This window comes from Staurois parvus, unplaced genomic scaffold, assembly GCF_062004578.1.
Source record: "Staurois parvus isolate SC_StPar_1 unplaced genomic scaffold, SC_StPar_1.0 ptg000142l, whole genome shotgun sequence".
Classification (NCBI taxonomy): Eukaryota; Metazoa; Chordata; class Amphibia; order Anura; family Ranidae; genus Staurois; species Staurois parvus.
This window is the reverse complement of record NW_028317938.1, coordinates 3,009,980-3,029,830: the sequence shown is the minus strand read 5'-3', so window position 1 is coordinate 3,029,830 and position 19,851 is coordinate 3,009,980. Positions and strand designations below refer to the sequence as shown.

At 40.1% G+C, this 19,851-nt stretch overlaps 1 protein-coding gene across 1 annotated transcript; it reads right to left on the bottom strand.

Moving 5' to 3' along the window:
• Positions 1–988: 988 nt before the first annotated feature.
• Positions 989–17,052, bottom strand: APOBEC2 (apolipoprotein B mRNA editing enzyme catalytic subunit 2). Its single transcript, XM_089673595.1, has 2 exons — positions 16,783–17,052; positions 989–5,372 (listed from the first exon to the last, which is right to left on the bottom strand). The coding sequence occupies exons 1-2, from the start codon at positions 16,920–16,922 to the stop codon at positions 4,808–4,810; spliced, it is 705 nt and encodes a 234-aa protein (XP_089529721.1). The 5' UTR covers positions 16,923–17,052; the 3' UTR covers positions 989–4,807.
• Positions 17,053–19,851: the final 2,799 nt, after the last annotated feature.

Below are 19,851 nucleotides of genomic sequence, written 5' to 3'. Positions count from 1 at the left end.
TTGGTTGGCCTACCTCCATGCTTGAATCAAATATTGAAGCCCCAAACAAGCTGTGTTCCTGGTATTCATCTCAAGACTCAGGCTGGGTTCACACATATGCGGTGCGGTATATCCACACTGCATTCCTGTGCAAATCACATGCGAATTGTGTGCAGTGCGATTGGAGCCATACATTCTGCACCACATCCACACCAAAAAGGTGCAGGACCCTTTTTTTGGTTCGCATGGGTATTCACACCCATGCAATGCGATTCAGCACATCGCACCACATTTTGTGGACTGATTTTGGGGTGTTGTTAACTTAACATACACACCTGCAGTGGTTTGCATGAACGGGGGGATTTTCAGTTCTGATCAGAATATACCATCACAACTTTCTGACTTCTGTAACTAGTTCATACAATAAAGGAGATACAGACAATGTTAAAACCCTGTTGCTGTATGTGTTCCTAATAGAAAGATTTATCACCACTTCCTGCCTGTGACTGTTCTCAATGGGAAATGAAAGGAGGAAAAATCTCCCCAGAGGGGACACAGACAGCACTAGAAAGCTAACCCTTCCTCATTCACAGTAAACACATGAATCATTTTTTGGTGTCATTCACACGGGTGTATCTGTGCAAAGGGCCGTCTTTGCCCATTTGGGATGCACTGGTGTTCCATGCATTCGTGTACAGGCAGTCCCATCCATGTCTATTTGGATGCAGAGGATGCACGGACACAACTACTGGTCCTAATTTGAAAGTGATGCAGGTGCGGGTGCATGTGCATTTCCCAGAATGCAGTCAATGTGCTTTAGGAGACATACACCCGCACTTGTCCTTCCAGCTGCTGCACCCCAACAGACATGAAAAGGACTGCCTGCATGACTTCGCACTGAATGAGGACTTCAAATGTCTGACACAACATGTAGGTGACAGCTGCAGAGCAGAAGACAGCAAAACTAGACCTGTCTCTCATTAGTCCCAATAACCAGAACACAGGCAGATACATTTAGGAAATATTCATCCAACTTTTAATCTTGACAAATCAGTGGAACACAAACACATGTCCACGGCAGCCATTCTTTTCCAAATCTCCCAGAACACAATAAAACAAATATGTTGTTACATAAGAAGGGATCAATTAGCATTATCACTACAGTTCTGTGTAATCCATTCCACAGAACTATTTGCTTTCTAATATATCCCAATATTCAGACATTTAAAGCACATCTAACACCCCCTAAACAAAAATATAATATATAGCTGCTTACCAGTCCTTAGATGTGGATGCTTTTGTTTACTTATTTTTCAGGATTTTGTTCCTTTTTTTTCACCTGGTAATTCTATGAACAACACACTTCCTTGCCTATGGTGGCTATATTCATTCCTGCACTGTATGGTATGGAGGTACCATACAGTGCATGGACACTAACTGATTATGGTTATCCCCAGTTTCATGGAGGTGGTGGTAGGATTTGTAGTTTACAGAATAAAGAGAAGTAACAAGGACACTGTATTTCTGGGAGATTAATAGGTATTTTCTGTACTTGCCAACAATATTCTTAGCCTGAAAAATTTAAAACTAATACAACCACCACATCTAAGGGTTGGTAGTACACTGCAATATATTACATATTAAAACATATCACATATACACAATTATATTGTGTTTGGGTTTAGTTATCCTTTAACCTACAAGTACCAAGGTATTACGGACTAAAAGCATGACATGGGTTCACCAATGAACATACTAAGCAGTTGAAAGGGGAACATGATAAAACAGAAACATAAAGAAGTGCTAACAGGATGTTGGAAATCAATATTAAGCACAAAAAACATATACATTGATGCAAAGGAAAAAAAATGTATGCAGGACCAAGGTATTACGGACTAAAAGCATGACATGGGTTCACCAATGAACATACTAAGCAGTTGAAAGGGGAACATGATAAAACAGAAACATAAAGAAGTGCTAACAGGATGTTGGAAATCAATATTAAGCACAAAAAACATATACATTGATGCAAAGGAAAAAAAATGTATGCAGGAAATAAGTAAATGGAAGCAACACAATGCGATAAAATGAAACGATCAAGTAAAGGGAAGACAAGGGGGCATGATATATTATTCTGAAAGCCCCTAAGATCCACCTTTATTGGACTGAGGTTTTTCAGAAACTAAAACATTTTTCTATGAAGTTATTTATGGTAATGTCAGGACTGAATATTATAGATAGACTGGTTGCTGACTGAGTGCTTTAGACTTTAGACTATAAATGGAAGATGACACTAAATCTAATACCGCAGAAGTGATATAGAAGATCAGTGTACACAAAAATAGTGTTTTATTTTTGTAGATGTTCCATTTAAAGCACTGATGTTTTACTTATATCTTTCTGGGACATAACTGCTAAGATCTCTGTGTTTGAGTTTTTGGGACTGTACACCTGCTGTGGCCGTTATGAGAAGATCCTATGCTCCGTCTTGGCCTTTTTATTTATTTTATAATATGGAAAAATGCAGCAGAAGGCACTCCAAAGATTAGTAGGGTACCCTTAAATTCTCAAGTGGCCAAAACAAAGTAAGGGGTTATAGCAGATTTTCCTTTTGGGGTTCAGCACATATAAGATGTCAGGGACTGTCTCAGCCCACCAGGCTCTACCTAAATATATCAGCTTTGGGTGGACTTACCCTTTAATGCAAGTATGTAAAACTATTTTTGTAGGCCACATATGGTCCCCTAAATTCTTCCTTGTGGCTCATAGTGATGTCAGGACATCAACTGCTCTTCAGGTATTACTTATGTAACTTTGCAGCAAAATACTTTAGGAAATGTATTACAGTCCTTTTCTCTGGGATACGATGTTGTGCATTGTAGTTGTTACTGTAATGTTAATTACTGAAATGCTATAAACCTGTGTTCTGGAATTAGGTAGGTGCGGCCCTCAATTAACATAATATGGCCCTTTATGGATACCACTCAGTTTGGATCAATGTTTCATTCAAGTTTGATATGCTTGCCTTTGTGCACATATTTCCACTGCCACTTTAGTCATAATAGTTTGTTAGATGACATAAAAATGAATTAATACAAACAGATGTAAAAATAATAGTTGCACAGTGAATATTGAATTTAATTGTAGCAAAACGCAAGGTCTACACAATACAGCAGGCCTCCTCCATCTCACGTCACAACATGATAGCTAGAATTAAAATGCCTGTGGGAAAAAGTTAGGAAATATACTTACCTTACAATTTACTTCTGCTCTGGAGTGGGTGACCATCATGGTCCTTCAGGCAAGATCTCCGAGTTGCTGAGTATCCCATATCCACCATGGTGGTAGAGAATCTTCTCACGAGATTTGAGATACTAAGCATACCTTGCCATAAGGATCATGACTTCACCTTCTTCAGTGCAAAAGCTGGCAGTAGGGTACAGTGAGTATGTTTTCTAACTATTTTTCCCAAAAGATATGTTTTTTATTACAGCTATTATGCAGCAATTTGAAATGAAAGGGAGGCATGATGTAAAGATTAGATCTTACATTTTAGCTCAAGGTCCACTTTACATGTATTCACGTATTATAGTGCTTAACATTTAGTTTTCACCTTAGCTTTATCTTTAAACTGCCAGTTGGGTTTAATGAGCAATTTCTTTATTATTAATCATTATCCCTATAACTCACTTCATTATTTGAAGTACTATAAACACTTAAGTAAAAAAAAGGCCAGCTTATTAAAAATAAATTAGGTAGCCTTAATACACACCAACACACAATAACACACAGGAGTTGATTTATTAAAACTGGAAAGTGCAAAATCTGGCACAGCTCTGCATAGAAACCAAGCAGCTTTCAGGTTTTATTGTCAAAGCTTAATTAAACAAGCTGAAGTTAGAAGCTGATTGACTACCATGCACAGCTGAACCATATTTTGCATTCTCCAAGTTTAGTAAATTAACTCCATTGCCTGACCCCTGGTTCACATATATGCGCCCGTGCGGGCCACGTTTTGCGTGGGCACAAGAGCCCATTCAGTTGAATGGACTCCCATGCCCCAGCCACGCAGGGAAGAAGTCCCTGCACTTCTTTGGAAACCGAAGCCCGCACGGGAACTGAGATTCCCAGTACAGTTTGCGATTTCCAGTGTGGGCGGCATGCCATTAGAATTAATGGCACCCACCCAGGGGTCCCGCATTGCTCTGTGCGGGTGCTGTGGCTGCAGGTATTTTTGTGCATGTCCCACAGCCGCACCACCCGCACATATGTGAACCTAGCCTTATTGCATGTGTGTGTGCATGCAGGGGGTAAATGATCACATGCCTTACCATGGCTTACCACTATTGCATTTGAAAGATATTTGAAATTTAAAAACCTTTTAATTTATCACTGAATTGTTACTGAAGTGAATAAGACAGTAGGCACCAGCATATGCTGTTAACTTCATCCAATATTATTTAAAATTTTTAAAGAGCTAAAAAAAAATCTGTTTACAGAAACCATCAACCCCAATGGTTTTGACATTGTTTTCATTCTTACTATATGTATAAATGTGATCATCTCCAAGAAATCACGAACCATTCAAAATAACAATGTACATTTTGCATCTGTATGTATCATATTTCGTAATTTATTGCAACTACACTAAACTAGCAAATTCATCTTAGTAAAAAGGTAGCATTTAGTAAATTCCTCCAATGGAGAAACAATAATTAAAGCAAGATGTACAAGGGAAGTCTGAGAACCAAAAATAACATTTGTAATGAAGGTAGCAAAGCAGGCCACAATCATTTGTACTGTGGCATTTCACTGGCGCAACAGTTGCTTATCTCAAAATTTCTGCAAGCTTTTCTTCGTAATATTTGGCATTTTCCTCTAAATCCTCCCAAGGTATAAAGTCTCCTTGCTCGCTCTGTGGCTCAGCATTCCCTTCTTCATCTAGTATGATGTCAGGCTCCACAAAATTTTGCCATACTTGCAAGTAGTCGGCACTTTTCATCATCCGAAGCTTACAGCCTGCAGAGCTTATGCCTCGCAGTGCCCCACGGATCTCTGATTCTTCCCACTGGAAGAGCCGTGCTACAACCAACTGAAGTTTCACTGTTTTGTACCGTCGCAGGCACCGAGCGATGCAGGCAGCACAGTCGACACAGGGGCTGGATGACACATAACAGGTTACGGCAACTGGATTGGAGGAGAGATATTGTGGCAGGACATTGGTGAAGAATGCATCCTCTGCATGGGCAGAGACATGTTCATCCTCTAAGTACCCACGGAAGATCTGACCTTCTCCTCGTTCCACAGTGTAGCACAGGAGAGTTTTGTTTCGCCCAGAACTGTATTCCACATTCTTAAACTGGAACTTAAAGGAAGAGGCAGGGATGCGACTCCTACAGATAGAAATCAGACAGTTATTACAGGTTCCTAAAATTCATGTATCATTAAAAATAAATATTATATAAATATAATAAATATTATAAAATATTTACAAAAATAATTTTAGGTAAAATGGGAAAGATTTAGCATTTTTTGTTACATCTTTTTCTTTCTATAAACTCCTTTGAGATATTTTATCTAATTTTTTTGCCTCCGTGTTGCCTATAGAAGAAATGAGTGGTTGCTACTGCGACAGGAAGGCATGGGCAAAAAAAAAAATCAACATTTCTAACCCTTTCTCTCTCTACAAAAAAAATGTTTTTTTCTGTGTTCCTGTAGGAGAAATTACTATTCTTCTCTGCATGTTCATGTATTAATACTGTGCGCGAGTCTGGAGACCTCACTTACAAAAAATATTGATAAGATAGAATGAGTCTAGAGGCGGGAAACTAAAATGGCACTAAGCCCAAGGGATAAAACATATCAGGAGCAACTTCAGCAACTTAAAGCAGAACTTCACTCTTCCAATCTACATGGACTATTTTTAATCCTTATGCTGCTAGCATTGGTAAATAGATAAATATACCATATTTACTTGTTTTAAACCTTTTTTATTTTTTTCAGTTAATTCCTGGTTTCCATGCCTAGGCAAATTACGTCATACATCCCAGGAGCCTTCAGGAGGGGAGGGAGGGTTCTCAGCTTAGCCTATGCCTGAGCTATGAGCAGATGGATTCCAGGAAGTAAATGATACATGAATCACCTACCCTTACTTAAGATGGCCACTGCCAGAAATGCCAGGTTTTTTTCAAAATAATTTCTCAGCAAAGTAAAGCATGGAGACATGGATGGATTGTTCAGTTTGCTTTGAATATTAAAAATTAATTAAATAGCATTTTTGGTTTGTTATACCCAGATTAAGTGCAGTTCCACTTTAGTATGTCTCACTTTATTTGGAAAACGCTAAGAAAACTGTTGGCGCTAAATAAATCCTGTATAATAATAATAATAAGAAGAAGAATATGTACAGCCTGGGGAAAAGAAGCGAAAGGGGAGATATGATTGAAACATTTAAATAAAATAAGGGTTTGAATAAAGTCGGCCATAGCTTGAATCCCTGATGGTTCAGCAGGGACTGCCCGAGTTTTGAACCATGTATGGGCAGGCTGAATGTACCCAGGTTAATCGAGCGATCAACTTGGGTACAACCAGCCTGTCGGATTTTACATACGATTATTGCTAGCAGCTATTATAGCCTACAGCAGTAATCACTGTGTTCTCCTATGGGGATAGCTCCCCCCACAGGGAGAACACAATGGCTCAGAGCCTCACTGACTATGTCAATGGGGGAACTGAGCGATTTTCTTGGCTCTCTCCATCTATGGCTGGCTTAGGTTTCAAGACCGTAGTATTTTCAGTATAAAGCTAAGATTAAAAATACAGAAGCATGACCTGACAGTATCAAAAAGAAGGCTTAAAACTAACCTTAGAAATTGTATTTTTATATTGGTGGACACTAGGTTGATTGGTGGATATTAGTGGATGCTTAGAACAGAATTCTGGCAGACAAAGTGAGTCAGTCAACAGAAAATGAATTTAAACATTCTTGGTATAATTGTGGGTCTATACTCCAAAAAAAAAAAAATGTAAAGTATAAAACAGTCTAGATCACGGGTGCCAAACTGGCGGCCCTTCAGCTGTTGCCAAACTACAAGTCCCATGAGGCATTGCAAGACTGACAGTTACAAGCATGACTCCCAAAGGCTGAGGCATGATGGAGCTTGTAGTTTTGCAACAGCTGGAGGGCCGCCAGTTTGACACCCTAGTCTAGATGGACTACTTAGTTTGTTTCTGTATCTAATTGGGATACAGATATACAGATGGCAATTAAATATTTTATCTTTAATCCTCCCTAGCTACCCAAAATTTAATAAAAAGTTTTGGTGGTAGTTGGGTTTTAAATTGTTGCTACAGACATAGTAGGCTGTGTCAATGCTATGGCACCCAGCAGCACAGGGAACACAGAAGTACTGTGTGAAGGCATATTGATGTATTTAGGCAACTGCAGCATATGGCAAATAATTTTGTAAATGGTATGCAAGCAATTTGCAAGCTGCATTGTTAGCTGTTGTTCTAGAAAGGCATAATTCTCTTTAGTAGCGTGACCTTTGAGATGGACGTTTGGATATGGTCCCTTGTCATGTACATTTCAGACCCTGAATAATTATGAGGATGTCTATACCATAGTAAAGACGTTAAAGCCTTCAAATGCCAATAAAGGGATCACATTCACCATTGTTTACTCCACCTGTCACTGTCACCATACAGAGGAAAGGACAAGTTCCTTGCACAAGGGCAACAGAAATTCTGACTATACATGTACTCCCTGTCATGTAGCTTTCTGTATTGTATTGCCCACAGAAGCATTACTGTCCATCAGATCTTTCTTTCATATGTTACCTTGGGTACTTGATAACACGATGCATAATACGCTTGCATTTGTGTCATACTGGAGAGAGATAAATGCATCCCATGTGCAATAGTTTTTTTCTGTGTAAGTGTTGCCATGTTAGAGATAACAAAATGTATTCCCTTTTGCCTATGTGATTGTGATGCCCTGCAAAAAGCATCTGTCACCGTAACCTCTCTGTGTCACAGAAATGTTGAAGATATTTTTAGATTTGCTGTAGGCTTCTCCTATCATCTGTCATCGCTATATTAATCCAGAATATCTCACTGCAGAAACAGGAGTCGCCAAATGTATTGTCAGAGATTTCAGCATGGTTCCTGTTTAGGCTGGGGGTAGGGATTGCAGCAGACAATACGTATGGCTGCTCATATGCTTTGCTAATATTAAGCAATGAGACCAATTTGAGTGTCGCTTGCAAAAATTGTACCGTTTTTGAAATGTGGCATGATGGCCATTCCAAACTCAAGGCCTGTCAAAGATATATTGTAGCCTGTTGTAATAAACCTTTTTCGAATGTAAATTTGAGTTTTGCATTCAGTATGTATGAGTAAGGAACAACAGTAAGAGATGGTGGCTTTAGGAACAGGAAAATTGTGTAGTAAAAACCTATAAACTGTGCACAGAGAACAAAAAGCAGCCAGATTTCAATCCTTTCCTACTTTATTGCAATATACAAAGAAACAGGTTCCAGTCCAAACTCAAATCAATTTTCAGTTTCTTTTGGGGATTTGAACATTAAAGCGGAGTTCCACTCACTCTGTAAAGAAATAAAAGTCAGCAGCTACAAAAACTGTAGCTGCTAACGTTTTAAAAACAGCCACTCACCTGTCCCGCGATCCTGCGGTGCCCCCGCCGTAGCCCGTTTCACCAACCGTCCTGTATTCCAGGCGCCGGCATCTTCAGTGTGGGCACCCGGCTGTGACAGCTTGTGGCTTCATAGCCAGGTGCCCACTGTGCATGACGAGTAGTGCTGCGCTTCCTGAATTGTCCCGTCGTCTTCTGGGACCTGTCACATGTTCCACAAGAGTACAGGGAGGGAGGGAGGGTAGGCAAAACTTCTGCTTCCGATCACCTAGGCGATCTCAGTGGGAGTGGGTGATCGGAATGTGGGAGTGGGTGAATGACAATTGTGTGGTCATGCAACACTGTACCCATTAGAATTTTTTTTTTGAGACAGATAAAACTCTTTATTTTGAAGGTATTTATTCACCACTAGAATTTTTATTTTTTGCTATATAAATGGAAAAGTCCTAAAATTAAAAAAAAAAGTGTTTTTCTTATAAAATTTTGTAAATAAATAATCTTTCTTCAGAAATCTTGCCCACAATTTATTCATCCATCTTTTTAGTAAAAAAAAAAATAACCCAATTAGTTTATAACCAAAAATTTAATTTTTTCAAAACTTTTTTTACCTTTTTTTTTTTATTATTATTATTTATGTTTTTTTTTTTTTTACATACTGTCACCCTAGTAGTACATTTCTATACAGCATAACTATCAGGTAGCAAATATCCCAGGGGGTGTTCAATTTTAGGAATGGGACTGGTTTAAGTGCCCTACTATGGTAGGTTGTTTTTGTTTTATCTCAGTATTTTTATAATAGTTTGCTTATAATGTTGTTCCTGCCTAGCATTTTTTCTTTTTTTTACACTGATTGCTTTTACATCCATAAATGCTGTAAAAGCAATAATTTCTCCTTCTCCTTCAGAAATACTGTGCGAGCTGTGATTGGTCACAGCTTGTCACATGGTACAAAGCTGTTGTGAATAGCCTTGTATCACGTGACCTCTGTGATCATTCACAGATTTCACGCGTAGCAAGCAATGATGGCAGAAAGTAACATCTTGTTTACTATTATTCATGTGATCACTGATTGGCCAGTCAGTGATCACATGATCGGGACCTCAAACAGAGGTCCCGTACAGCGATCTGTGTTCCGCTATGTCCTCCGGACACAGTAGGCACAGATCGTGGTGCAGCACGCTCCTGTCGGTCCCTTTCATATTAAAAACTGACCATGCTGAGCAGGAGAGCACAGCATGGTCAGTTTTCTAGCTATCCTGGGAACTCAGCCTGCTCTCCTCCAATGATCAGACTTGTCCTGACAACTTCCCCTACCTGCACAGCCATTCACTGGTAAGATCAGTGTTCCGCTGTTTCTCCTCCTCCAGTTCTTATGCAGAACAGAAGAAATATGATCACTTATAAAAAAGGAGGGGAAAGTATTTAGAATAGTTTTTTTTAAATATCTGTACACAAATGTTTTGCCTTTCATTTAAGTTTTAAACTGAATGGGTTGTTTTACAAGGTGAGGGTTTACATATACTTTAAGAGACTGTGCAGTTGCAAAGCAATTTAAGACAAAAAGGTAACAAAGGCCCAGCTCGTGAAGCTTAAAATCTAAAAGGGAGGGGCAAGTGATGCAAAAGGTAATAACTATCAGGGGATTTTGTTGAGAAAGTAAACATTTAGTTGTTATGTAGAGGCGGCACATGCTTCCCTAAAGAGTTTTCAGGAATTTCCTAAAGGCGGACAGAGTAGGAGATAGACAGACAGTTTGGCATAGGGAGTTCCAGAGGAAGGAGGATGCTCTGGAGAGGTCCTGGAGGTGAGCATAAAATGAGGTGATGAGGGAACTAGAGAACATGAGTCTTGGGGGATTGAAAAGAAAAGTTTGGGTGAAATTTCAAGACAAGGGTAGTGATGTAGCTTGAGGCACAGTTGTGAATGAGTGGCAGACAATGAACAGATTTATTATGTAGCACTACCCCCTTAGGGGTTGCTTTTGAATTGGGGCCCCCTATAGTCCTGCACAGCCAGGCAATTTGCATTCTCCTCACAAGCTTGCATCCTGAGTCAGAAAGTCAGTCCTTCAGCTTTTAATTTGCTATTTATTGGGGGATTTGAACTGGGATAGGGTAAGGGGGGTATAGGATGCCCAAGGGAACTGATAGCTGAGGACAAACTTCCTGGTACTATTCACAAGCTTCTCTTCTGCAACACAGTCTCTGTTGGAGAGATAGCCAGCATCTCCTTGATGTACCACCCCAGACCCCAGATGAAATTCACCTCTTCACCCAGCAATCTGAAGGTTATCCTGAGCAGGGGATCAGGCTCCTGTCCCTTGGGTGAACAGTCACTAGTAGGAGACTAATCCGGTGTCCCACCAGAGTGCTCCTTCCCCTATCCACCCAGGGGGTGTAGGTGTACTAACTCAGATCCTCTCCAGTACTGCTTGTGGGTTGGCTGCTGCTACCAGGCCTATCAGCTGGGCTGCTCCTTCCCTGACATACAGGTGGTCCTTGCTGAGGGGGCCAGTGAGCTCCAAGTTTTCCTCCTTTCCAGCTCCACGCTCACAGTCAGGCACCATCCCACTAGGCCTCCTGGCAGCTTTCCTCCTCCAGCTTCACATCTTCCTCCAACTCTCTACACCTCTCCCTCCACCACACCACACTGCCACTGAGCAGGCTCCAACACTTTTAAGGGTGTCCAGCCCCTTGTCAAGCATTCTGTTGGGGATTAGCTGAGCTCCCTCAAGAGTGCAGCCAACTACTCCTCAGATCCACCTATTGTCTCCAAGGCCCTCCTCTGAAAACCTCAGCGCAGGGAAAAATTCCAAAGGGGCTGACCCATAGAGCCTCTCAGGCCTGACCACAATTTGACCCCTCTGGCTATTACACCTGAACTGCTACTCAGCTCCTGTCTAACCATTACAATCTAGCTCCCCCTAGCTAAACTATGATGGTGCTACAGGTGGATGAGTATAGTAGATGCATTCATGATAGACTGAATGGGGAACAGCCTCTGCAGAGATAGGCCAACAAAGAAGCATTTGCAATAGTTGAGGAGAGAGATAACAAGGGAGTGAATAAGTAGCTGGGTTGTGTCATTAGTTAAGCAGGTGCATATTTTGGAAATATGATAGGGATGAAGACTACAAGATTTGGATAGTGATTGGATGTAGGGCTGAAAGGAGAGGTCAAAGTCCAGGATTACACCTAGCACCCTGGCATGAGGGGAGGGGCTGTTAGTTGTTCTATTGAAGCCAGAGAGGAGACATAGGGGAGAAGAAATATTATGAGCCCAGTTTTGAATAGATTTAGTTTTAGGAAGTGGTGTGACATCCATATTAATATGTCAGTAAACTAGTGATGCACAAGGAGACTAAAGGGGTGAACTGAGGATTAGAGAGATAGATTTTGATCTCATCATAGAGATGACATTGGAAACAATGGAAGTTTATCAGCTGTTCAAGTGAAGAGATGTAGTTACGTTGTAGATAATAGAAGGGGTCCAGGTAAAGAGCCTGCAAGATCCCTACAGAAAGAGGAAGAGGAGAGGAGATAGGGTTGAAGGTGACACCAACAGATGGCTTAGATAGGTAGAAAACCAGGAAAAGCAGAGTCTTGGAAACCAAAGGAGTGGAGCATTTAGAGGAGGAATGAGTGGTCAACTGTATCAAAGGCAACAGAAATTTGTGATAGTAAGAGTGCAGAGTTGTGCTTATTGGCTTCAGCAGTTAGTAAGTTGTTAATGTGTTTTAGTAGGCCAGTTTATATGGAGTGTTGCAGGCAAAATCCATATTGCAAGGTGTCAAGAAGGTTGTCATCAGTGAGGTAGCAGCTTAGATGATAGTGTAAACTAAATGTTCTAGAAGCAACATGATGGTGGTGCTTGCCAGTCTTTCAGCCACAAGTATACTTGTGATATGTCTGGTGTGCCTCAGTGGTATCCTAAAGGGTTTCTTTTTTATTGGTTAACAAAAAAAGAAAAATCATTACAGTACCAAAACCGTAAAAGTATAGAATTAATATATTATTCATGTTAGGCCTGGTACTAAAATAATAGTTTGAGTTTCTGGTACTGCTTATACTTGCCCCCCAGCATTACATGTAACATTTCAGGTAACAAATGTTAGTGAACAAATCAAGCACTAAATAGCAAGGTTGAGAGATGTAACTAAGAAAATGTAAAAAAATATGAAAAAAAAATTATCAGGACTGCTCTTTTTCTATCCAGCATAACTATCAGGTAGCAATTATGACAGGGGGTGTTCAATTTTAGGAATGGGACTGGTTTAAGTGCCCTACTATGGTAGGTTGTTTTTGTTTTATCTCAGTATTTTTCATAATAATAGTTTGCTTATAATGTTGTTCCTGCCTAGCTTTTATATACTGTACATAAGATAACAAAAATAAGTAAAAAAAAAACACGCTTTGCAAACATTTATGTCACTATTCTGTCAGTGAATGCTGGCACTGACTAACAGCTACAGTATCTCACAGAAGTGAGTACACCCCTAACATTTTTGTAAATATTTTATTATATCTTTTCATGTGACAACACTGAAGGAATGACACTTTGCTACAATGTAAAGTAGTGAGTGTACAGCTTGTATAACAGTGTAAATTTGCTGTCCCCTCAAAATAACTCAACACACAGCTATTAATGTCTAAACCGTTGGCAACAAAAGTGAGTACACCCCTAAGTGCAAATGGCCAAATTGGGCCCATTAGTGTTACAAGGTCTCAGGTGTGAATGGGGAGCAGGTGTGTTAAATTTGGTGTTATCGCTCTCACTCTCTCATACTGGTCACTGGAAGTTCAACATGGCACGTCATGGCAAAGAACTCTCTGAGGATCTGAAAAAAGAATAGTTGTTCTATATAAATATTGCCTAGGCTGTAAGAAGATTGCCAAGACCCTGAAACTGAACTGCAGCACAGTGGCCAAGACCATACAGCGGTTTAACAGGACAGGTTCCACTCAGAACAGGCCTCACCATGGTAGACCAAAGAAGTTGAGTGCACGTGCTCAGCGTCATATCCAGAGATTGTCTTTGGGAAATAGATGTATGAGTGCTGCCAACATTGCTGCAGAGGTTGAAGGGGTGGGGAGTCAGCCTGTCAGTGCTCAGACCATACGCCACACACTGCATAAAATTGGTCTGCATGGCTGTCATCCCAGAAGGAAGCTTCTTCTAAAGATGATGCACAAGAAAGCTCGCAAACAGTTTGCTGAAGACAAGCAGACTAAGGAGATGGATTACTGGAACCATGCCCTGTGGTCTGATGAGACCAAGATAAACTTATTTGGTTCAGATGGTGTCAAGAGTGTGTGGCGGCAACCAGGTGAGGAGTACAAAGACAAGTGTGTCTTGCCTATAGTCAAGCATGGTGGTGGGAGTGTCTGGAGCTGCATGAATGCTGCCGGCACTGGGGAGCTACAGTTCATTGAGGGAACCATGAATTTCAACATGTACTGTGACATAATGAAGCAGAGCGTGATCCCCTCCCTTCGGAGACTGGGCCGCAGGGCAGTATTCCAACATGATGACGACCCCAAACACACCTCAAAGACGACCACTGCCTTGCTAAAGAAGCTGAGGGTAAAGGTGATGGACTGGCCAAGCATGTCTCCAAACCTAAACCCTATTGAGCATTGTTGGGACATCCTCAAATGGAAGGTGGAGGAGCGCAAGGTCTCTAACATCCACCAGCTCCGTGATGTCGTCATGGAGGAGTGGAAGAGGACTCCAGTGGCAACCTGTGAAGCTCTGGTGAACTCCATGCCGAAGAGGGTTAAGGCAGTGCTTGAAAATAATGGTGGCCACACAAAATATTGACACTTCGGGCCCAATTTGGGCATTTTCACTTAGGGGTGTACCCACTTTTGTTGCCAGCTGTTTAGACATTAATGGCTGTGTGTTGAGTTATTTTGAGGGGACAGCAAATTTACATTGTTATACAAGCTGTACACTCACTACTTTACATTGCAGCAAAGTGTCATTTCTTCACTGTTGTCACATGAAAAGTTATGATAAAATATTTACAAAAATGTGAGGGGTGTACTCACTTCCGTGAGATACTGTATATAGTGTTTTGCACACTATTACATAGGGTACTGAGGGTATGAAAATGAAGAAGTAAAAATGGACATATAACGGGGATAAGTTTTTATTGTTTGCTGACCAGCTGTGGATGTAATTCTAACTGGAGAGGGGGGCATTGCTGTCTCTGCTATGGGAAGAGTAAAAATAGGTCGGTTTGTTGCAGAAGAAATTAATTGCTAACTGTCACCTTGAAAACTTCCCATTGAAACACATATTTTGCAGGCTTTAGAGAACTAAGACAGATATATATATATATATATATATATATATATATATATATATATATAAACTTTTCTTGAACCATCAGTTTATAGCACAGATGTCGTCTAATATTATGGAACTATACAGGCCATACTAGACTGTGGGGGTTATTTACCAAACCTTGAGAGAGCAGAATCTGAGGCAGCTCTACATAGGAACTAATCAGCTTCCAGGTTTTGGTGTCAAAGCTTACTTGAACAAGCTGAAGTTAGAAGCTGATTGTCTACTGTGCACAGCTGCACTAGATTCTGAGTATACCCATTTTAGTAAATCTCCCCCTTTATCTGTGCTGAAAACAGTGGCTGTGGAGGCACAGTTGGCCTAGGAGTATATAGGGATGATTTGCATGGTTCTGCCCATTATCGCAGAATAAAAAGATTAAACCCTTTATTTTATGGACTTATGATGGAAATATGAAATGCAGATACTTTTTGTTTTAAAGAAGAACTTTACTCTCCAGTAATTTTTTTTTAAATCCCCACTTACCTGTCAAAAAGCATTTCCTTGATTTAGATACTCACTTGCTCAGCAAATCCAACATTGTCCTGTTGAGATCTGCTGATCAGGTGCAGCAGCCCAGGTTTCATGCCACCATCTTGTCCTCCTCAGCCATTGGAAGCTAGCAGCCTCTTCTGAGTTCAAGCAGCCAGTTTCCGATGACACAAGCCAGCTCCACCCACTGGCCGCTGTGAATACCTATTCCTGCAGCCTCCTGGGATATGTGACGTGGTATCCCAGGAGGCTGACAAAGCAGAGACACGTTGTTCTCACTTAGGAGAGAATGGTGGCAGGGCTGGGCAAAAAAATTTTTTTTTAAAAAAGGTTAAAACAAACAGAAAAAATAAAAATATGGTTATTTATACTGCCAAGGGGGTCAGAGTTCAGGGTTCAGTGGATCTAGGGGATGAGGATCTGCTTTAAGAAAGTTCTACGGTTAATCAGCATGCTGAAAATTAAATTCCATATTCTAACAGCCATTTATGTACATGCAGTTGAAAATACATTAATGGTACTGTATAGATAACTATTTGTATCTTTAGTATCTTAATACAGTACGCACTGTAAGCAGTATGCCATACATAATACATACATCCCTTATAAATGATAAATATATATTTGGCCCATTAACAAGATTATGGGTCTGATTCAAATGTAGAGCAAAACACTGTAAAGTATTTCTAAAGCAACCAATAAAATGAGTTTTGCTTTACAAACACAAGGTTGTCCTACCATCTGGTTGACAAGCAGGGAAATATTATCCCATTTTAAGTTGAACAATATCACTAAAATTGAAAAACATCATAAAAATCTTCATCATCACCAAAATACTTGCTTAGCTAACTGTGCTTTAACATTTACCACATTAACTGAATGGTTATCAAAATCACATGCAGTTTTCATGTACCTTCTATATTAGGGAAGTGTCATCACACCAAAAAGATGGCAGATGATTGTGCAAAAAATGCCCCAGAGTAAATTCTGTGAACCTTAACTTGCAGTTCAAACATATCTTATGAAAACGTCTAAAAGAATAACGAGCTTGCCAACATCAAACCTTCTTTAAATGGAATTGCTAATATTAAAGTACCATTGTAAAAGATATGTAATAAGTTCCTAAAATTACACCAAAAAGATATTTGAATAATAATGAATAGCATCAAGTAAAACTTGGTGATAGGACACTTATGTATAGGTACAGTACATGCTTATCAGTTTAACAGATTGCTTTTACTTATATATAGTGTCATTTATGTTAGCATTACCAATGGTAGCACAGCAATGTAAAGTCATTAGTAACTTACCCTTCCACCACCTCGAAAGGTGGCAGTTCTTCTTGTTCTTTCTTCTTTTCTTCACCATTTTCTTCCTTGCCATTTCCACCATTTTGAGAGGGCTCCTCTGGAGCTGCAATAGGTTCAGATGTGTTCTGTTTCTGAGACATGTTAATTTTTAATATAGGATTTATAAATTAAAGAACAGAAAAGCAGAAAAAGGAAAGTATCATGGGAGAGGCAGGCAGCAGAAAGGCAGCAGAAAGGGATCTAGGGAGGCTTGCTGTAAACTGATAGAGATGGGGGTGGGCTGATAGAGGAGATGTATGGAGAGCTGTCTTATCCAGGGTTCTAAATATGGCACTTGGGAGTGACAGTGACAGGGTGACCTCTGTGGAATGGACATCCCTAACTCCCTAACACTCACTTATCCCCTCATTGCCTGCGAGATGCAGCTATAGAAACAGAAGTAAAGCAACTTTTTTTCCTATCAGAACTGACAGAAAGTGCAAAGCTACTCAAACAATTTAAGCAAATCGACAGGCGCAGGATCTAGAGGAACAGTTGTTTGTTGAACAGGAACTGTTTTTCCTCTACAAACTGCATCATACAGTTGTGTTGCCATCTAGAAAACTATTGTTGGGAAGATTACAAATAAAAAATACAAAATAAAATGATCATTCTAGTGCACAGCAACTGATTACATTTCATCTTCTTCAAGATCCTATTATAGAATTTGGGTGCTGCTACTGGTGGTCACACATTCTTCAGTTTTATCAACCAATTTTTTTAATTGTTGAACTTTTGTCTTTTTTCAGCCAGACTAACTATGTAACTATGTAAATAAATGTGCGATTCCTTCATCATTGAATCAATAAACAATCCAATAGTTATAACTTCTCTGCCCCCTTAGCAATTGATTTGGACTAAATTTAAATTGAATTCATTCAAATGAGTCAGTCAACCAAAATTTTTGGTCATGAGCAATACCATATTTCAGTGGATCAGATTATGAGATTATATGATGGAAATAGAGATTCAGTTGATAATTGACAATTGTAATGGTGGCCAAACATACTTCAATAAAGGATTGATTTATTTTCTGATCAATTTCTTCTGATAGGAATCAATCTTTACTAAACAACCTATTCAATCGATATGCCACTCACAGAAAAGTGGATGTCAAATGATAGTTAAGATACGATTGTAATTTATCAATTACAGTTCTTTTTCTGCCATGAAATGTCATGATCTAAAATGTCAAAATCTGATTGTATTCATAAATAAAGTATCTCAGTGCTGCCAGTTGATGCAAAATGATCACCAATACCCCGTCCCACACCCTCACCCCCACCCCCACCGGTCGATTGACTCAGCTTGATCAAATCCAATAGAATCCAAATCAATTGGAAGGCAAGTCATGGCTAATCGTTTTGGGATTTGATCATTTTGATTGAATCACATATCAATCAGATACAAAAAATGAACTGTTTATGACTACCACAAGTTTCAATCATATCTTATCTATTGAAATCCACTTTCCCATATGTGTCATATTGATTTAATAGGCCATCAACTCTAAATTGATTGTTCCTATCAGAAGAGATTAACCAGAAAATAAATTGATTGTTTATCAAAGCATTTATAGCCACCATAAGGGCAACACAGACATTGCCATAAGTTGGCTTGGATAATGTGAGCAAATAATATTTTATGGATGTTCCGGGTTTTCATTTTAAAATAATGTAATTTGTAATTTTGTGTGTAGTATGGGCAGCACAGTGGCTAAATGGTTAGCACTTCCGCCTGGCAGTACTAGGGTCGCTGGTTCAAATTCCAATGACAGCACCACCTGCCTGGAGTTCTGCCTGTTTGGGTTACCTCTGGGTACTCTGGTTTCCTCCCACACTACAAAGACATGCTGTTAGATTAATTGGCTCCTGCCTAAATTGGCCCTAGTATGTGTATGTATGAATGTAAGTTAGGTTCCTTAGATTGTACACCCCTTGAGGATTAGTGACTGATGTGAATATACAACATATATGTAAAGCACTGCATAAATTGATGGCACTATACAATTACCTGTAATAAATAAAAAAATAAAACAAAATAGTAGAAATGAGCCACACTTAGCCAATAGGAAAGTTAAGAATTAAGTCGGACAATATAGTATATTAACAAATTAACTGTATTGTAGTAGTGGATGTAATGCCCTTCAAGTTTGGCTAGGGGGAGTTAGTTCTTTTAGATAAAGACTTGTTAGGAGCCTGGGTGTTAGTTAGGTTACGTTAGTTCAGGGCTGAGGGCTCTGCAGGTCAGTTCTCTGATACCTCCCCCTGCTCTAGAAGCTGGAGAAGTTTCTAGAAGTCAGTGGGTGGGGGTGAAGAGGAACTGGCCTGCATACTTGAGGGACCTTGACCAATCCCCAAGCAGGAGGTTTGGTATGGGGCCAGGAAAGCCCTTAAATATGATTGAGCCTTATCAGCAGGGGAGTGAGTGTTGGGTAGAAGATGGAAAGAAGGCTGGAGTGTGGAGCCAGGAAGGGGGCAAAGGGAAGGGGCCCACCTACTGGCAGGGTGCTGGAAAGGGGGATCTCTCTGCCTCAACAACTCCTGAGAGAGGACACCTGTGGAGCAGGGAAGGAGGCATCCCAGCGTAAGGCCTGAAGACAACCACCAACCCACTAAGCTTGCAGGAGAGATAGAATGAGCAATTCTACATCCCCTGTACCAGATAAGGGAAGAGGGCAGTCAGATGGAGAATCCAACTAGCTTCTCATCTGGGACTGTTTCAAGTTGGCAGCTTCTGGGTCCCCTTGCCCAGGGAATATCCCCATTACAGCTGAGTGAAGAGGAGGATTAATTTGGGGTTTGAGGAGGTACATGAGAGAGATTAGGAGACTCTTAAAGGAGAGACTATTTTTGGTCCACATTTTTCCTACATAGTTGTCCTCATGTTTGCCGTTTCCTTGGGCATCCCCTACACCCCTCAACCCCATCAAAGTTATTAAACCCCTTAAAACCAAGCTCAAGGACTGTACGCAACTCCTAAGGCGGTAGTGATACAAGTATATGACTTGTATAAGAACAGGCAGTGTAT